Raw genomic sequence first — 12,846 nt, forward strand, 5'->3', positions numbered from 1 at the left:
GGGGAAAGGGTGTTTACGTATCCCGGGTCCCTGGGTCCTCCACCCTTCTCCATGTCCTCTCCGCCTCTTCTCCCCGGGCCTCCGATCCCGAATTCCGGGCGGGCGAGGCTGGGAAACCCGATGGGCGTTGCCGGGCTCCGCGCCAGTCCCCGAGTTGGGACAGGTTCCCGCCCTGGCGCCAGTCCCGGAGTTGGTACAGGTTCCCGTCCTGCACCCTCGAGGCAGACGCCGTGGGAGCGACAGTGACTCCGCGGAGCGGTGGGGGGACGCGAACGGCCGACTCGGGGTCCCCACTGCCGTAGCGAGCCCCATTTCCACACGTCCGTCTGTCTCAACCCGACGGCACGGACCCCGGCCCTACCCCTGGCCGTCGGGTAGCGGAGGGCAGGACCCGAGGGCGTCAAGTCCAGCCCCAACCGCCAGGTGTGATTTCCAGGTTCCAGGGGTCTCTGGGCTCCCGTTCATGGCGGGAGGGGGCCGGGACCACTGGGCGCCAGGAGCCCCGCACCCTTGGCAACACATCTGCAGCGGCCGCTGGTCTCAGCCGCGGATGGAGGAGTCGGCCTGGGGGTGGCGACCGAAAGCTGCACGCGGGGCCTGGTTTTCTGGAACATTCGTCAGAAGCCACGCCTTGGTGGGACGTGCCCAGGGCCTTGGGCCCAGATTCTGGGCGTCGTGTGCCCGTCCCCCTGGCTGCCGCTGCAGCGGTTGCCGCTGGGACCAAGGGAGGGTGGGAAGCTCGGGCGGTTCTGGCTTCGCCCGAATCTGACTGTGGAGTCGGGTGGGGAGGACCAGGAGTTGAGGTTCCCTGCCCCGAGCTCCCTCCGGCTGGGTCTTTCCTTCCTGTGCCTGGACCCTTAATGGCGGGGCGCGGATAGGAGGGATCCCCTCTCACAGTCGGAGACCCGAGAACGTCTGGGTCCCGTAGTCTTCTAGGGCTGCTTGTTGAATGAGTTAATTTTTATTTTATTTGGTTGTGTCAAATGCTAATAAATATTTGAAAATATTTTTTTGTGGAGCGAATGTATGGAGGCCAGGTGCGGCAGAGACCTTGTCTCAAACAAAAAGAAAGGGAGGACGTCCATAGCGGACCGCCTTCAAATTACACGCAGTTGGCAGTGAGAGACGTTAGTGTCCTAAGCGATGAGATTGGTTATGGTTTTTCATTAGAGGCTAATGATCCATCTGTAAACTAAAATAAAATCCTAAATTCCCCCAAGGACTGAATGGACCCCCCTTGGCCAAGGGGACCCCAGAAAAACCTTAAAACTGAGTTCCCGGCCATGAAGGGAAGGGACAGGCCTCCTTGTAGCCCCTCCCTTTGTAGTTTAGATACAACAGTTGACCAACATTCATTTTAAAAGAGATTATAACGCTAACAAAACAAACTCTCTGTGACAGTAAGATACTAAATTATTAACAGGATCTAAGGCCACCACAAGGCAAAGGTTAAATCACGCCTGCAGACCATCTGTTTGCTTAACAGATCGCTTGAGTGGGTACATTGTCCCTTGTCTTCCTCTAATAGACTTCCCTATCTTAAAACATTCTGTGCATTTAGACAGAGCCTTATTTCTTTAACCAATTACAAATCAAAGAATCTTTGAACCCACCTCTAACCTGTAAGCTCCATCTGAGAGGCCCCGAGTTTTCTGACCAAACCAGTGTACACCTTCCATGTACTGATTCGATTTTTGCCTGCAATTCCTGTCTCCGTGAATGTATAAAGCCAAACTGCAAACCCACTGCCTGGGGCGCATTTTCTCAGGACCTCTTGACACTATGCTCACTGGGCCATGGTCACACACATTCAGATCAGAATAAACCTCTTTAACTTATTTTACAGAGTTTGGGGTTTTTTCGTTTGTTTGTTTTTTTGGCTAACAAATCCATGTTAATATCCTGATTTTCACCATTGTGTGACAGGGCATACGTGGGGGACTGCAGTTTGTGGAAGGTATTTATTTGAAGGTGATTTTCCACATGTTGGTGACTTAGGCTACAATGGCTCATTAAAAATTGAGATTTGGCCAGGCGCGGTGGCTCACGCCTGTAATCCTAGCACTCTGGGAGGCCGAGGTGGGCGGATCGTTTGAGCTCAGGAGTTCGAGACCAGCCTGAGCAAGAGCGAGACCCCACCTCTACTAAAAATAGAAAGAAATTATATGGACAGCTAAAAATATATATAAAAAATATTAGCCGGGCATGGTGGCGCATGCCTGTAGTCCCAGCTACCCGGGAGGCTGAGACAGGAGGATCGCTTGAGCTCAGGAGTTTGAGGTTGCTGTGAGCTAGGCTGACGCCACGGCACTCACTCTAGCCTGGGCAACAGAGTGAGACTCTGTCTCAAAAAAAAAAAAAAAAAAAAATCGAGATTTATACTGAGCTTACAACTTTCTGCATGTTTGTTATTTCAGAATAATACATCTGTATTATATAAAGTCCTCCCTCTGTGAGGAAACTGCTGTTATCCATATCTTTATTTCTTGCGGATCTTTCCAGAAATCTTCTATGAACGTCTGAACACGTGCTTTTCCTTTCTTCCCCTCGTGGCATAAACGGTAGCACCGCCGCTCACTGTACCTTTCTGTCAGTTACCGACACAGATGTGTCTCCCTCCATTCCCTTTCCTGGCTGCCAAGTGTTCCATTATATGGAGTAACTAACAAGGAATGTCATTTGGGTCTTCCTGGATGTCTGGTGAGTTCACATCATTTAATACATCCAAAGAATTATGCACAGAATGTTCTTGGACCTACATCATCAAATACCTTTTTTATCATCTCCATTCCTTTTTTTTTTCTTTTCTTTTCTTTTCTTTTTTTTTTTTTTTTTGGAGACAGAGTCTCGAGGTGTTGCCTGGGCTAGAGTGCCGTGGCATCAGCCTCACTCACAGCAACCTCAAACTCCTGGGCTCAGGAGATCCTCCTGCCTCAGCCTCCCGAGTGGCTGGGACTACAGGCATGCGCCACCACGCCTGGCTAACTTTTTCTATTTTTAGTAGAGACAAGGTCTTGCTCTTGCTCAGGCTGGTCTCGAACTCCTGGCCTAAAGCGATCCGCCCACCTCGGCCTTCCAGAGTGCTAGGATTACAGGCATGAGCCACCGCGCCCAGCCTATCATCTCCATTGTGATTATAAAATGTATGGCTGCTTGTTGCAGAATTTTGAATAAGATATTTAAAATCACCCCAATTTCTCCATCCAGGTAATGATCACTGTTAATATATTAGTGTTTCTTTCATGTCTTCTTTCTATAACAGTTCATGCACACTATACATTTTGGGGGAAATTGGGCTTCCAATATGTATCTTCATAAGTAACATTTCCTGAGTCCATACTATGTGTTAGTCACTATGCTAATCACTTTTTGAATTCCCAAAATGACTCTCTCAGGTAGACATTCTTACTATTCTTATTTTTCTAATGAGGTATCTCATGCCAAGAAGATTAAGTGACATGTTCAAGGTCACCACGCCCAGCTAATTTTTTTTGTACAGCCACAGATGGGGTCTGGGTATGTTGCTCAGGCTGGTCTCAAACTCCTGGCCTCAAATGATCCTCCGCTTCAGCCTCCCAAAGTGCTAGGATTACAGCTGGTTTGATCTTGACCTCCAGGAGGAGCTCCAAGCTCAGCCTCCCCATCCTGAGCCCCTCCAGGGTCTGAACTGATGTGGTCTCCCCACTGCCATCCTGGGATGCCCCAGCCTGGGCAGTGACTGTCTGGCGAGGGAGGTGGTGGAGCAAAGGAGTCACCTCTCCTCCTGACCCAGAAAGAGGAAAAGAACCCCTCAGACTGGAGGCTGCTCTTCCTCAGTGGCCATCCATGGTCTGAGGGCCCACAGAACATCCTGGATCAGTACTTCCCACACCTTTAGAATCATCTGGAGAATATAATAAAAACATTGATGCTCATGTCCCAGTACTGATTTACTAGGCTAAAACATATGAATTTATTGCTATCTAACCACTTTTGACCTACAAAAATGGCAGTTTTATATGGTTTAACCTAATATTGATCTGGATTGGGAACAGGTATCAATATTTTCGTTGTTGTTGTTTTGGAGACAGGGTCTCACTCTGTTGCCTGGGCTAGAGTGCAATGGCTTCATCATAGCTCACTGCAACTTCAAACTCCCAGGCTCAAGCAATCCTCCTGCCTCAGCCTCCTAAGCAGCTGGGACTACAGGTGTGCACTATTACATCTGGCTACTTTAAAAAAAAAATTTTTTTTCTTTTTTATGAAGGTGGGTGGAGGGTTGTGAGGAGGGGTGCTCAGTTGCCTTAAACTCCTGAGCTCAAGGTGATCCTCCTGCCTCAGCCTCCCGAGTAGCTAGGACTACAGGTGCAGCAACACCTGATTAGGGTTTTTTTTTTTTCCTTTCTTTTTGGTAGAGATGGGGTCTCACTCTTGCTCAGGCTAGTCTCGAACTCCCGAGCTCAAGCAATCCTCCTGCCTCACCCTCCCAGAGTGCTAGGATTACAGGTGTGAGCCACCTCGCTTGGCTTACTTTTTAAAATTTTTTGTAGAGACGGGGTCTCACGATGTTGCCCAGGCTGGTCTGCAATTCTTGGCCTCAAGCAATCCTCCCGCCTCTGCCTCCCAAAGTGCTGGGGTTACAGGTGTGAGCCACTGTGCCCAGCTGATATCAATTTTTTTTTAAAGTTCCCTAAGTGATTGTAATGTGCAGCCAGGTTTGAGAACTAAACTAGATGAATGATGAAGGAATGAGACTATAAACAGAAAAATGGCGGAATGAACACATGATTGAACAGACACTGATAAATGACCGAGGAAGTGAACAGTTGAACAAGAGGGTAAGTGATAAGTGAACAAGTGGGTGAGTGAATGAATGAGTGAATACAAAAGTGAATGAATGGATGAATGAAAAAGTAAATAAGTCAACGAAATGATTAAATCAGCAAAGAGTGACGTGATGAAAGGGTGGTTCGATGGACAGATGTAGAGCTGAAGAGAAAAATGGATGAATAACTTCCCAGTTTGTGTTAGAAATGGAAGAAGGAATAGACAATGAGGAGGTGAATGGATAACTCGAAAGAGAGAAGGCAGAAATGGATGGATGGCTGCATGGAGGGACAGGTGGGCATCTGGAGGGCAGATGCACTTGATCTTGGCCAAAGGCCAAGAAGTAACTGGAGGACACATGGAAGGAGGGATGTGATGGAAGGCAGAGAATTGCTTGGACAAAGGGAGGGAAGAAGAAATGAATGGATGGATGAAAGTTGTATGTAAGGATGGCTGATTGAACAGACAGATGCACTAGCTAAACAAGTGGTTAGATGTTTCAATGGATGGAGAGAATGATGGGTGGTTGGAAGGATGGGTGGATGGATAAAGGGTTGAATGAATGAAGGGATGGACAAATGGCTGGATAGATGGAGCGACACGGACTGTGAGTGGATGAATGATTGGATGTTTGGAGGGATTGGTGATGAGATGTTTGGGTACAGAGATGAATGGACGGGTAGATAGATAAATGGTTGGATGAAAAGATAGTTGAACAAACAGAGCAGTTGATGAGTGTCTAGACGCTTGGATGTTTGACTGATGGCTGGCTGGATGGACTTGGTTGTTGGATGTATGGAGAGACTGATGGATGTTGACATGGATGAGGGGAAAGAGGGAGGCATGAGTGGATGGGAATTCCAGCCATATACTGGTTGTGTATGCAGCCTTGGGAGCTAGACCGACTGAATTTCCATCCTGGTGTGACATTTATGGGCTGTGTGACTTTGGGCAATTTGCTTTATTTTTCTTTGCCTATTTCCTCATCTGTTACAGAGGGACGATAGTAGTAGTTCCTACCTACTGGGCTTGTTGTGAGGAGTGAATGAGCCTCAGTCAGTGGGTGGGGTATAACTAGATTAGTGCTTCTGAGTGGCTGGAGGGACAGATGACTGGATGGATGAAGGGACAGCACGTGATTGAACCAGGGAAGAAGCAGGGAGAGGGTGAGTGGAGACATGCACACTCCTGAGTCAACCTTAGACATTTTATTAGGGGCTTAGCAGGGACTCCTAGGGAATCTTCTGTTTCCCAAGAGTTATGGCCCTGGGAACAGATCAGATCTGGACATAGGACAAAGTGACATCACCCTTGATTTCCACCGTGTCCACGCTCTGGAAGGCCGAGAGTCGATGGGAGAAGTCAAAGAGGTGCTGGCCGTTGGCGTAGACCTTGAAGCGATCCAGGCCGCAGCGAATGGACAGCTGTGGGGAGAGGGCGGCGTCAGGCCGGGGCAGGCCCGGGCTCTGCGGGGAGGCGGGGAAAGAGCCTGTACTCACGTCAAAGAACTGTCCGGGGCCAAATGGGTTGTGGGAGACCCTCCTCTCCTCGGAGCCCCACGAGCCCTTCAGAAAGCTGTTCCGAACCACGCTGCCCTCGGACATGCGGGGATTGATGTGCAGAGCTATGTCCCCTGAGGGTCCCGCCTTGAAGTTGATGGCGAAGCTGGGGGCAGAGAGGGAGGTGGGAGTCAGGCGGGCGTCCCAGGGAGGGGGTGGCCAGGGGACTGGCACCTGAGCCCGGCGTCTGTACCTCTTGCCCGTGGGGGGCACGTAGCCCTTGATGATGATGGTTCTTCGGGCTGTGAGGCCCCCTTGCAGCCTCCCCAAAAACGGCACGGGCTGTAGGAAGAGAACAACAGGCCCCACTCTCTCAGGTTAGCAGAAGCCGCATGCAGGAACAAAGGTTCAAAGAGAGTCCCCGCTCCTCCTGGGAAATGTTCCCAACCCCGTCCGCTCCCCAGCCCTGGCCACCCACTCCTCCCTCTCCCCACCCACGCCCCAAATGCCCTCGGCCCACTCTGTTGCCAACACTCTCGAGTGCCCCGGGCTCAGGCCCCCTCCCCGCGGGTCCCCGCCTCCCCTCAAGTTGCCCACCACAGGGCCCTGATCCCCGCATGACACTGTACCGGGTTGAAGGTTGGGGGTCCCTCCATGGACTGTGAAGTGAGGAGAAAGCGACATTATTCTACAGTAGTTGACAGGTGCTGGGTTAGTCCAGCTGGGGCTCTGATCCCTCCCACCTCTTCCCGCCCCAGTTCTCGCCACTCCCACCCCCGGGTGGCCCCCCGGCCCTCCCACTCACAGGCAGGCTGTTCAGCGGTGGAGGGCCGTGTCCGGGCCCCTGCAGGAGGGACAGAAGGTGGGAAGGGTGAGGGGGGCCGAGGGACCACACCTCAGGGGAGAACCGTCGCCCACCAGCAGGTACTTACAGGGAAAGGCGGGTGATGCATGGGTCCCTGTGGGCACAGAGAGAGAAGAGGTGATGAGTGGGACCCCAAATTCGGGACTGGCAGGTGTCAAGAGTGCCACCACCATGCAGGGAAACTCTGACACCAGAGGGCGGCAGTCAGAGGGACTCGCCATGTTTAGGGATTGCCAGCGCCCACTGGGACAAACCTGGTCACTTCTGTCCTCTGTACCCGCCCTGTGCTGTCTTCCTGCTGCGCCAGGCCCCGCCGCACCCCTGTGCGCCTCAGCCCCGAGCCGTTCGCCCCTCGCTCCACGAGTCCCCGCTGAGCAACTGTCTCTCCTGATCTCGCTCACGCAGGCTCTCTCAGTCTCTGCGTGTGTCTCTGTCTCTCTGCCACACCTCTGCACACCGGTTCCCTCTGCCTGGAACACCTTTGCCGTCCCTCACTGACTTCTCCCTCTGTGTTTTCTCCTCTTTCTAATTAATTCCTTTCTGCCTTTACTTCTGTTTTCAGCCAGCTATCTTGAAGGCCCTTTAAAAATAGCCTTCTTGCTGTTTTGCTTTCTAAAATGTATTGATCAACGTGACAGTAAATGAACTCCCACGGGCCCCCTGCCTCCTGGACGAAGGCATGGCCGGGTGGCAGTGAGTGGTCACGGCACACACACCATCTGCCCACCAGCTCCGTGACCTTGGGCAAGTTACTGAAGCTCTCTGTGCCTCAGTTCTCAAATCTGTGAAATGGGGCTCATGGTAACAAGAGCAGAGTGCGTCCCTGTCCTCGCTGGGGGAATGGAAGGGGTTGGGATTGTGCTTTTCTTCTTTTATGGCTGCAAACTTGCTTTTTCGACTCCGTGTTTGATTCTGAGACCCAGCCCTGTGGTCGTGTGTCGCTGTAAATTGTCCGTTCTCACTGCTGGGTGATCAACACGTGTGTTTGCTCACTGTCCTGTTGAACAGCACATCGGTAGTTTGGAGTCTGTCTGAGACTTTTGCACATGGTGATGCTGCGGACGTTCGGGGGGTGTGTGCTCGTGGCCAGTCATCCAGTGCGAACCTGGGAGTGGAGTTTTCAGGCCACTGAGCTCACGGCTTGTTCAGCTTTCACAGACGCTGCCCAGCCATTTTCCACGGTGATCGCACCAATTTCCAACAGCCACGTGTGGGAGGGTCGCGTGTTCCATGTGCTCACCAACAACTGGTGTCGTGTGCTGTCCCTATAGCTCTGCTGCGGGTGCAGGGGCAGCTCGCTGGGGTGACTAGTGATGTTAAGCTACCTCTCGGGAATTTGTTCACTCATCGTGTATTCTTTACTCCTTGTCTTCACCTCCTGACTCAGTTTACACAGCTCGTTCTCCTCCAGGAAGCCCTCCCTGACCCCACGACTGGGTTGAGCCCTTCCTTTAGACTTTCCCAAATTTCCTGTATATGCCCCATCCCGCCTGACCTCTCGGCACGTGTCCCCCATCCTGGTCCTGAGCACTCGCAGCCATCGCTGTCTAGTGACGGGTCTGTCTTCCCAGCGGGCTGTCCTGGTCACCACTGAGTCCCTGGTGTCACTTAGCAGAGGGATTGGCGCAGAGCAGGTACTTGGGAATTACAGGGACGTGGGACGGAATTAAGAACAAAGGAAGAACTAAGGGAGGGGACACCACACACCTGGTGTGGGGGGTGGTGGCCCCCGATGAAGTTGATTGACTGAAGCTGCAGGTCCCCATCCACTTGCAGGTGGGTGACCGTCTGCAGGGGGATCCGGTGCCCAAACTCATAGAAGGGGTTTCCATTCACCACCACCTGGAGGGCAGGGACAAGGTCAGGACTCGGCACTTGTGACCCTGGGAAGGTAGAAGCAGGAAGCAGGAAACAGGGATCTTTTTGACTTGGGGTCAAAAGTCTTGCGAGTCAGCTGGGACAGCTGCAGAGTCAGGATCCTCGGAGTCCACAGCTTAGAGGTCAAACCAGGGTCAAAAGTCCACTCCCAGATTGGCAGATGGGAGAGAATGGAAAGTTTAGTCGGGGGATGGAGATGGGGAGAGAACCAAGTCTGAGTTCTGGCTTTGGCACCTAATCGGTCGGGTTTGAGGTCTAGCTCTGCCATGTCCCCACTGTGTGACGTCAAGTAAGTCACTTTACCTCTCTGAGCTTTTGTTTCCTCATCTGTAAAACAGGGACTCATTCATCTCCAAGATTGCTGGGAAGATGGAAACCCAGCAGGCCTGTCAACAGCATGTGAAAGTCTAGAACTTGCTTGTTATCACGTCTTGGTGTCCTTGAAGTTATCAGGTTCGCAGCGCTAAGCTAAGCAACAGGCCTGGGGCTGGGAGCTCCCCACGTGCTGAGCACTGTGTGTGGTGACGTCAGCACAGCAATCCCCTCAACAGCTCCGTCAGGCAGAACAAAGGATGGTCCCCATGGTCCAAGAAAATGGGGGCTGCAGGCGGTAGAGTGACCAGCTCAGGGCCACACGCTGAGGGAGCAGCCAAGCCCAGACTCGAACCTGAGTCTGTTCAACCCCAAACCATGAGGTTACTCTCTGGTGATGAGGCTGGAAATCTGGTGCCTACACAAGGTCAAATGCAGTCCAGGAAGGTCCAGCAACCGTGCAGTTCCCCTCCAGGAGCCGCGCCTGGGGGGCATGTGGGAACATGCACAGGGATGTTCACTGCAGTGTGACATAGGGGGAATCAGAGGCAGAGGACGGGGTAACCAGAAGGGGGATGTCAGGGAGTCCTGCACAGTCACGGAAGCCACTGCGACATTTATGAGATAACTGGAACAGGACAGGATACATGATGACATTAAAGAAGAAGCTGTTCATTTTTAGGTGTGATAATGACATTGCGATTATGTTTTCAAAAACAGAAAGAGTTGGCCGGGCGAGGTGGCTCACACCTGTAATCCTAGCACTCTGGGAGGCCGAGGTGGGAGGATCTCTCGAGGTCAGGAGTTTGAGACCAGCGAGAGACACTGTCTCTACTAAAAATAGAAAGAAATGATTTGGACAGCTAAAAATCTATGTAGAAATAATCAGCCAGGCATGGTGGCACATGCCTGTAGTCCCACCTACTCGGGAGGCTGAGGCAGGAGGATCGCTTGAGCCCAGGAGTTTGAGGTTGCTGTGAGCTAGGCTGACGCCACGGCACTCTAGCCGGGGCAAGAGAGCGAGACTCCGTCTCAAAAAAAAAAAGAAAACAGAAAGTTATAAATGAAAGTATGTGATGTCTGGGATTTGCTTTGAAATAATACGGGAAGGGAAGTGTGAGGGAGCAACGAAAGGGGAGGGACCTTGAGGTGACAGCTATTGGAAGGTGCGGGAGACATGGGGCTCATTGTACTTGTTGCTTCCTTTTGTGCGTGTTCAGAGTTCTCGGTAAGAACTTGCAAAGTACACATTTTGCAAGAACACAAGGGAACAAGATGATACACACGAAATGTACCAGAAGGCTCTGGGAGAGGAGTGGGAATGAGGGAAAGAGATAAAAGAGGATTTCTTTTACTAAACAGGAAAGGAGGAAAAGAAAAGAAAAAAGTAAGGTAGGGAGGAGGGAGGAAGGGAGGGATGAAATAGGAGAGGAAGAAAGGAGAGGGAGGGAGGCAGGGAGGCGGATGGGCTCAGACCTTGTAGTGCTCGGCCATGACCATGAACACCAGCTCGAAGGCGGCGCCCTTGTTGAAGGGCATGCTCCTCTTCTTCTCCTCGTTGCCCCACTTGCCACCCTGCTGCGTGTTGAAGACCACCTTGTCCCAGCCATCGAAGCGGGGATTGAAGTGCAAAGCAATGTCCGCCCCTGGCTCAGGCCCCGTCACGAAGTTCACGAAGAACCTGGGGGGACATGAAGGGCTCGTTCCCCTGTGGCCCCTCCAGGAGGCCCTCTCCCACCCACCCTGTCCCAGGGCTTCCCGCCCCAGACCTCAGCACCAGCTCTGAGGGGTGACCCTGGCACCGTTGACCCCAGCAGGGAGGGGAAGCCGGGCCCCTGAGTTCCAGAGGCAGATTCCCACGGCCGCCCCTTCGCTCACCACCTTCCCTTCTCAGATCACCTCCCCGCCGGCCTCTCCCCTCCTGCAAATTACAGCCGCTCTGTCTCCCACGGGCTGGGCCCCGTCCTACGCACCTGGCTCCCTTCCTGGCCCCCACAGCCCGTTCCCCTCATGCAGCCGGAGCCCCCCGTGAATGCCCACGTCAGAGTCCATTCTGCACCTCCCAGCACACCACACACACCTGTCCCAGGCCTTTGCACTGGCTGTTCCTCCTGCCCGGATGCCCTTCCCTCAGCTGTCCCCAAGGGTCCCTCCCTTACCTCCTTCAGGTCTTTGCTGAAATGTTTCCCTCCCAGGAGGCCTTCTCTGGCCACCCTATTTAAAGGGACAATGCCACACTTGCCCCCACATACATGCCCCATCTCCCTTCCCTCCTTATTTTTCTCCGTCATATATCTGACTTATTCATTGTCTGTCTCCCCTGCTAGGATGCGGCTCCACGAGGGCAGGGTCTTTGCCCTGCTCACTGCTCTGCCCCAGAGCCCAGGCACAGAGTGGACGCTCAACAGATAAATAAACGATGAACAGAGAAACAATTCTATGACATCAGTTCAGTTATCGCCATAGCAAGGCCCTGAAAAAGTAAGACTTCAAGACTTATCATAGTGTTTCCTTTCCAGTTCTCGCTGTTTTTTACCTGCCGAAATGTCACAATTCCCTTTTGCAGACGGGAAAGTGAAGCACAGAGAGGGACAGTAGCTTCCCTGTCACCCAGCTGGGGGAGTGGCAGAGCTGGAATTTGAACTCTGAATTCAGGCTGTCAGTCCGGTCAGCTCCAATCCAGTGTCCCAACTCTAGGGCCACCTCTCACGGTGAGCCCTCCCAGCCCCCAGGTCCCCCTCCTCATCTGAGCAGGGCTGGTCTTGGGCCATCGGGTGGGGTGGCAAAGAGGCCCGTCCCCAAGCAGAGTGGGGGAGGGGAGGACCCCCGCCCCCCACCCCCGCAGCTGCCGGCCTGGTGGGGGAGGGTCGTACCTCCTCATGTGCTCACTGGCCGCTCCCTGGATATACACGGACATTCCCACGCTGAGCCCGCCGGGGATGGGCTTGTAGTAGGGCAGCGTCTGTAGAAGGGGCCTTGTGAGGGGCCTGGAGCCATTCACCTGCCGCATCCTTGACCCCCACCGCAAAGCCCCCCATCCCTCAAGCAGGTGAGAGGAGACTAAGGGTGAGGTTCAGGGTGAAGATGAAGAGGCCAGGGTAGGTGGGTGCAAATAGCCTGAGTGTCGGGGGGCAGCAAATTGAGCCCGAGGACCCCAGCGGGGGAGGATTGGTGTGTGGGGTCAGGGCGGGGCTCGGCTGGCATCTCACCGGGTTGTAGGTGGGCTGGTAGCCCGGTGCAGGGACATAGGCCATCTCAGGAGGCTGGGCTGGTCACTCGTCCTGTGAGAAGAGCTGCTGGAGTGGGAAATGGTGGCAGATGGCAGGTGGCTCTTATACTTGAGGGTGAGGGAGTGGCTGGCCGGGGCAAGTCCACAGGGTCCCTCTTCTGGGGCTCCCAGGCTCTCAACTTCTCCTAGAGCACCCCCTAGTCTCCCTTCTCGTACCAGCCTCACTGGTGACAAAATCATCTGGGTCCCCTCCCTAC

General features: G+C 53.2%; 1 protein-coding gene across 2 annotated transcripts; it reads right to left on the reverse strand.

Moving 5' to 3' along the window:
• Positions 1–6,001: 6,001 nt before the first annotated feature.
• On the reverse strand, positions 6,002–12,828 carry LGALS4 (galectin 4). Of its 2 annotated transcripts, none has more exons than XM_069457252.1 (10): positions 12,570–12,828; positions 12,234–12,322; positions 10,837–11,041; positions 8,892–9,012; positions 7,238–7,278; positions 7,111–7,149; positions 6,935–6,964; positions 6,559–6,647; positions 6,306–6,471; positions 6,002–6,230 (listed from the first exon to the last, which is right to left on the reverse strand). In XM_069457252.1, exons 1-10 carry the CDS (start codon positions 12,612–12,614, stop codon positions 6,084–6,086), a joined length of 972 nt encoding a protein of 323 aa, XP_069313353.1. In that variant the 5' UTR covers positions 12,615–12,828; the 3' UTR covers positions 6,002–6,083. The 2 variants fall into 2 exon arrangements, with proteins under 2 accessions (XP_069313353.1, XP_069313352.1); XM_069457251.1 differs by having other exon boundaries at positions 7,238–7,264; positions 8,878–9,012.
• Between the last annotated feature and the right edge of the window lie 18 nt (positions 12,829–12,846).

This window comes from Eulemur rufifrons, chromosome 24 (assembly GCF_041146395.1).
Source record: "Eulemur rufifrons isolate Redbay chromosome 24, OSU_ERuf_1, whole genome shotgun sequence".
NCBI lineage: Eukaryota > Metazoa > Chordata > Mammalia > Primates > Lemuridae > Eulemur > Eulemur rufifrons.

Coding starts and splice junctions, on each gene's coding strand:
- LGALS4 (XM_069457252.1), bottom strand. CDS start 12,614: ATGGCCTATGTCCCTGCACCGGGCTACCAGCCCACCTACAACCCG. Junction 11,042..12,233: donor GCCAGTGAGCACATGAGGAG/GTACGACCCTCC, acceptor ATGTCCCCCCAG/GTTCTTCGTGAACTTCGTGA. Junction 6,472..6,558: donor GTGCCCCCCACGGGCAAGAG/GTACAGACGCCG, acceptor CTCTGCCCCCAG/CTTCGCCATCAACTTCAAGG.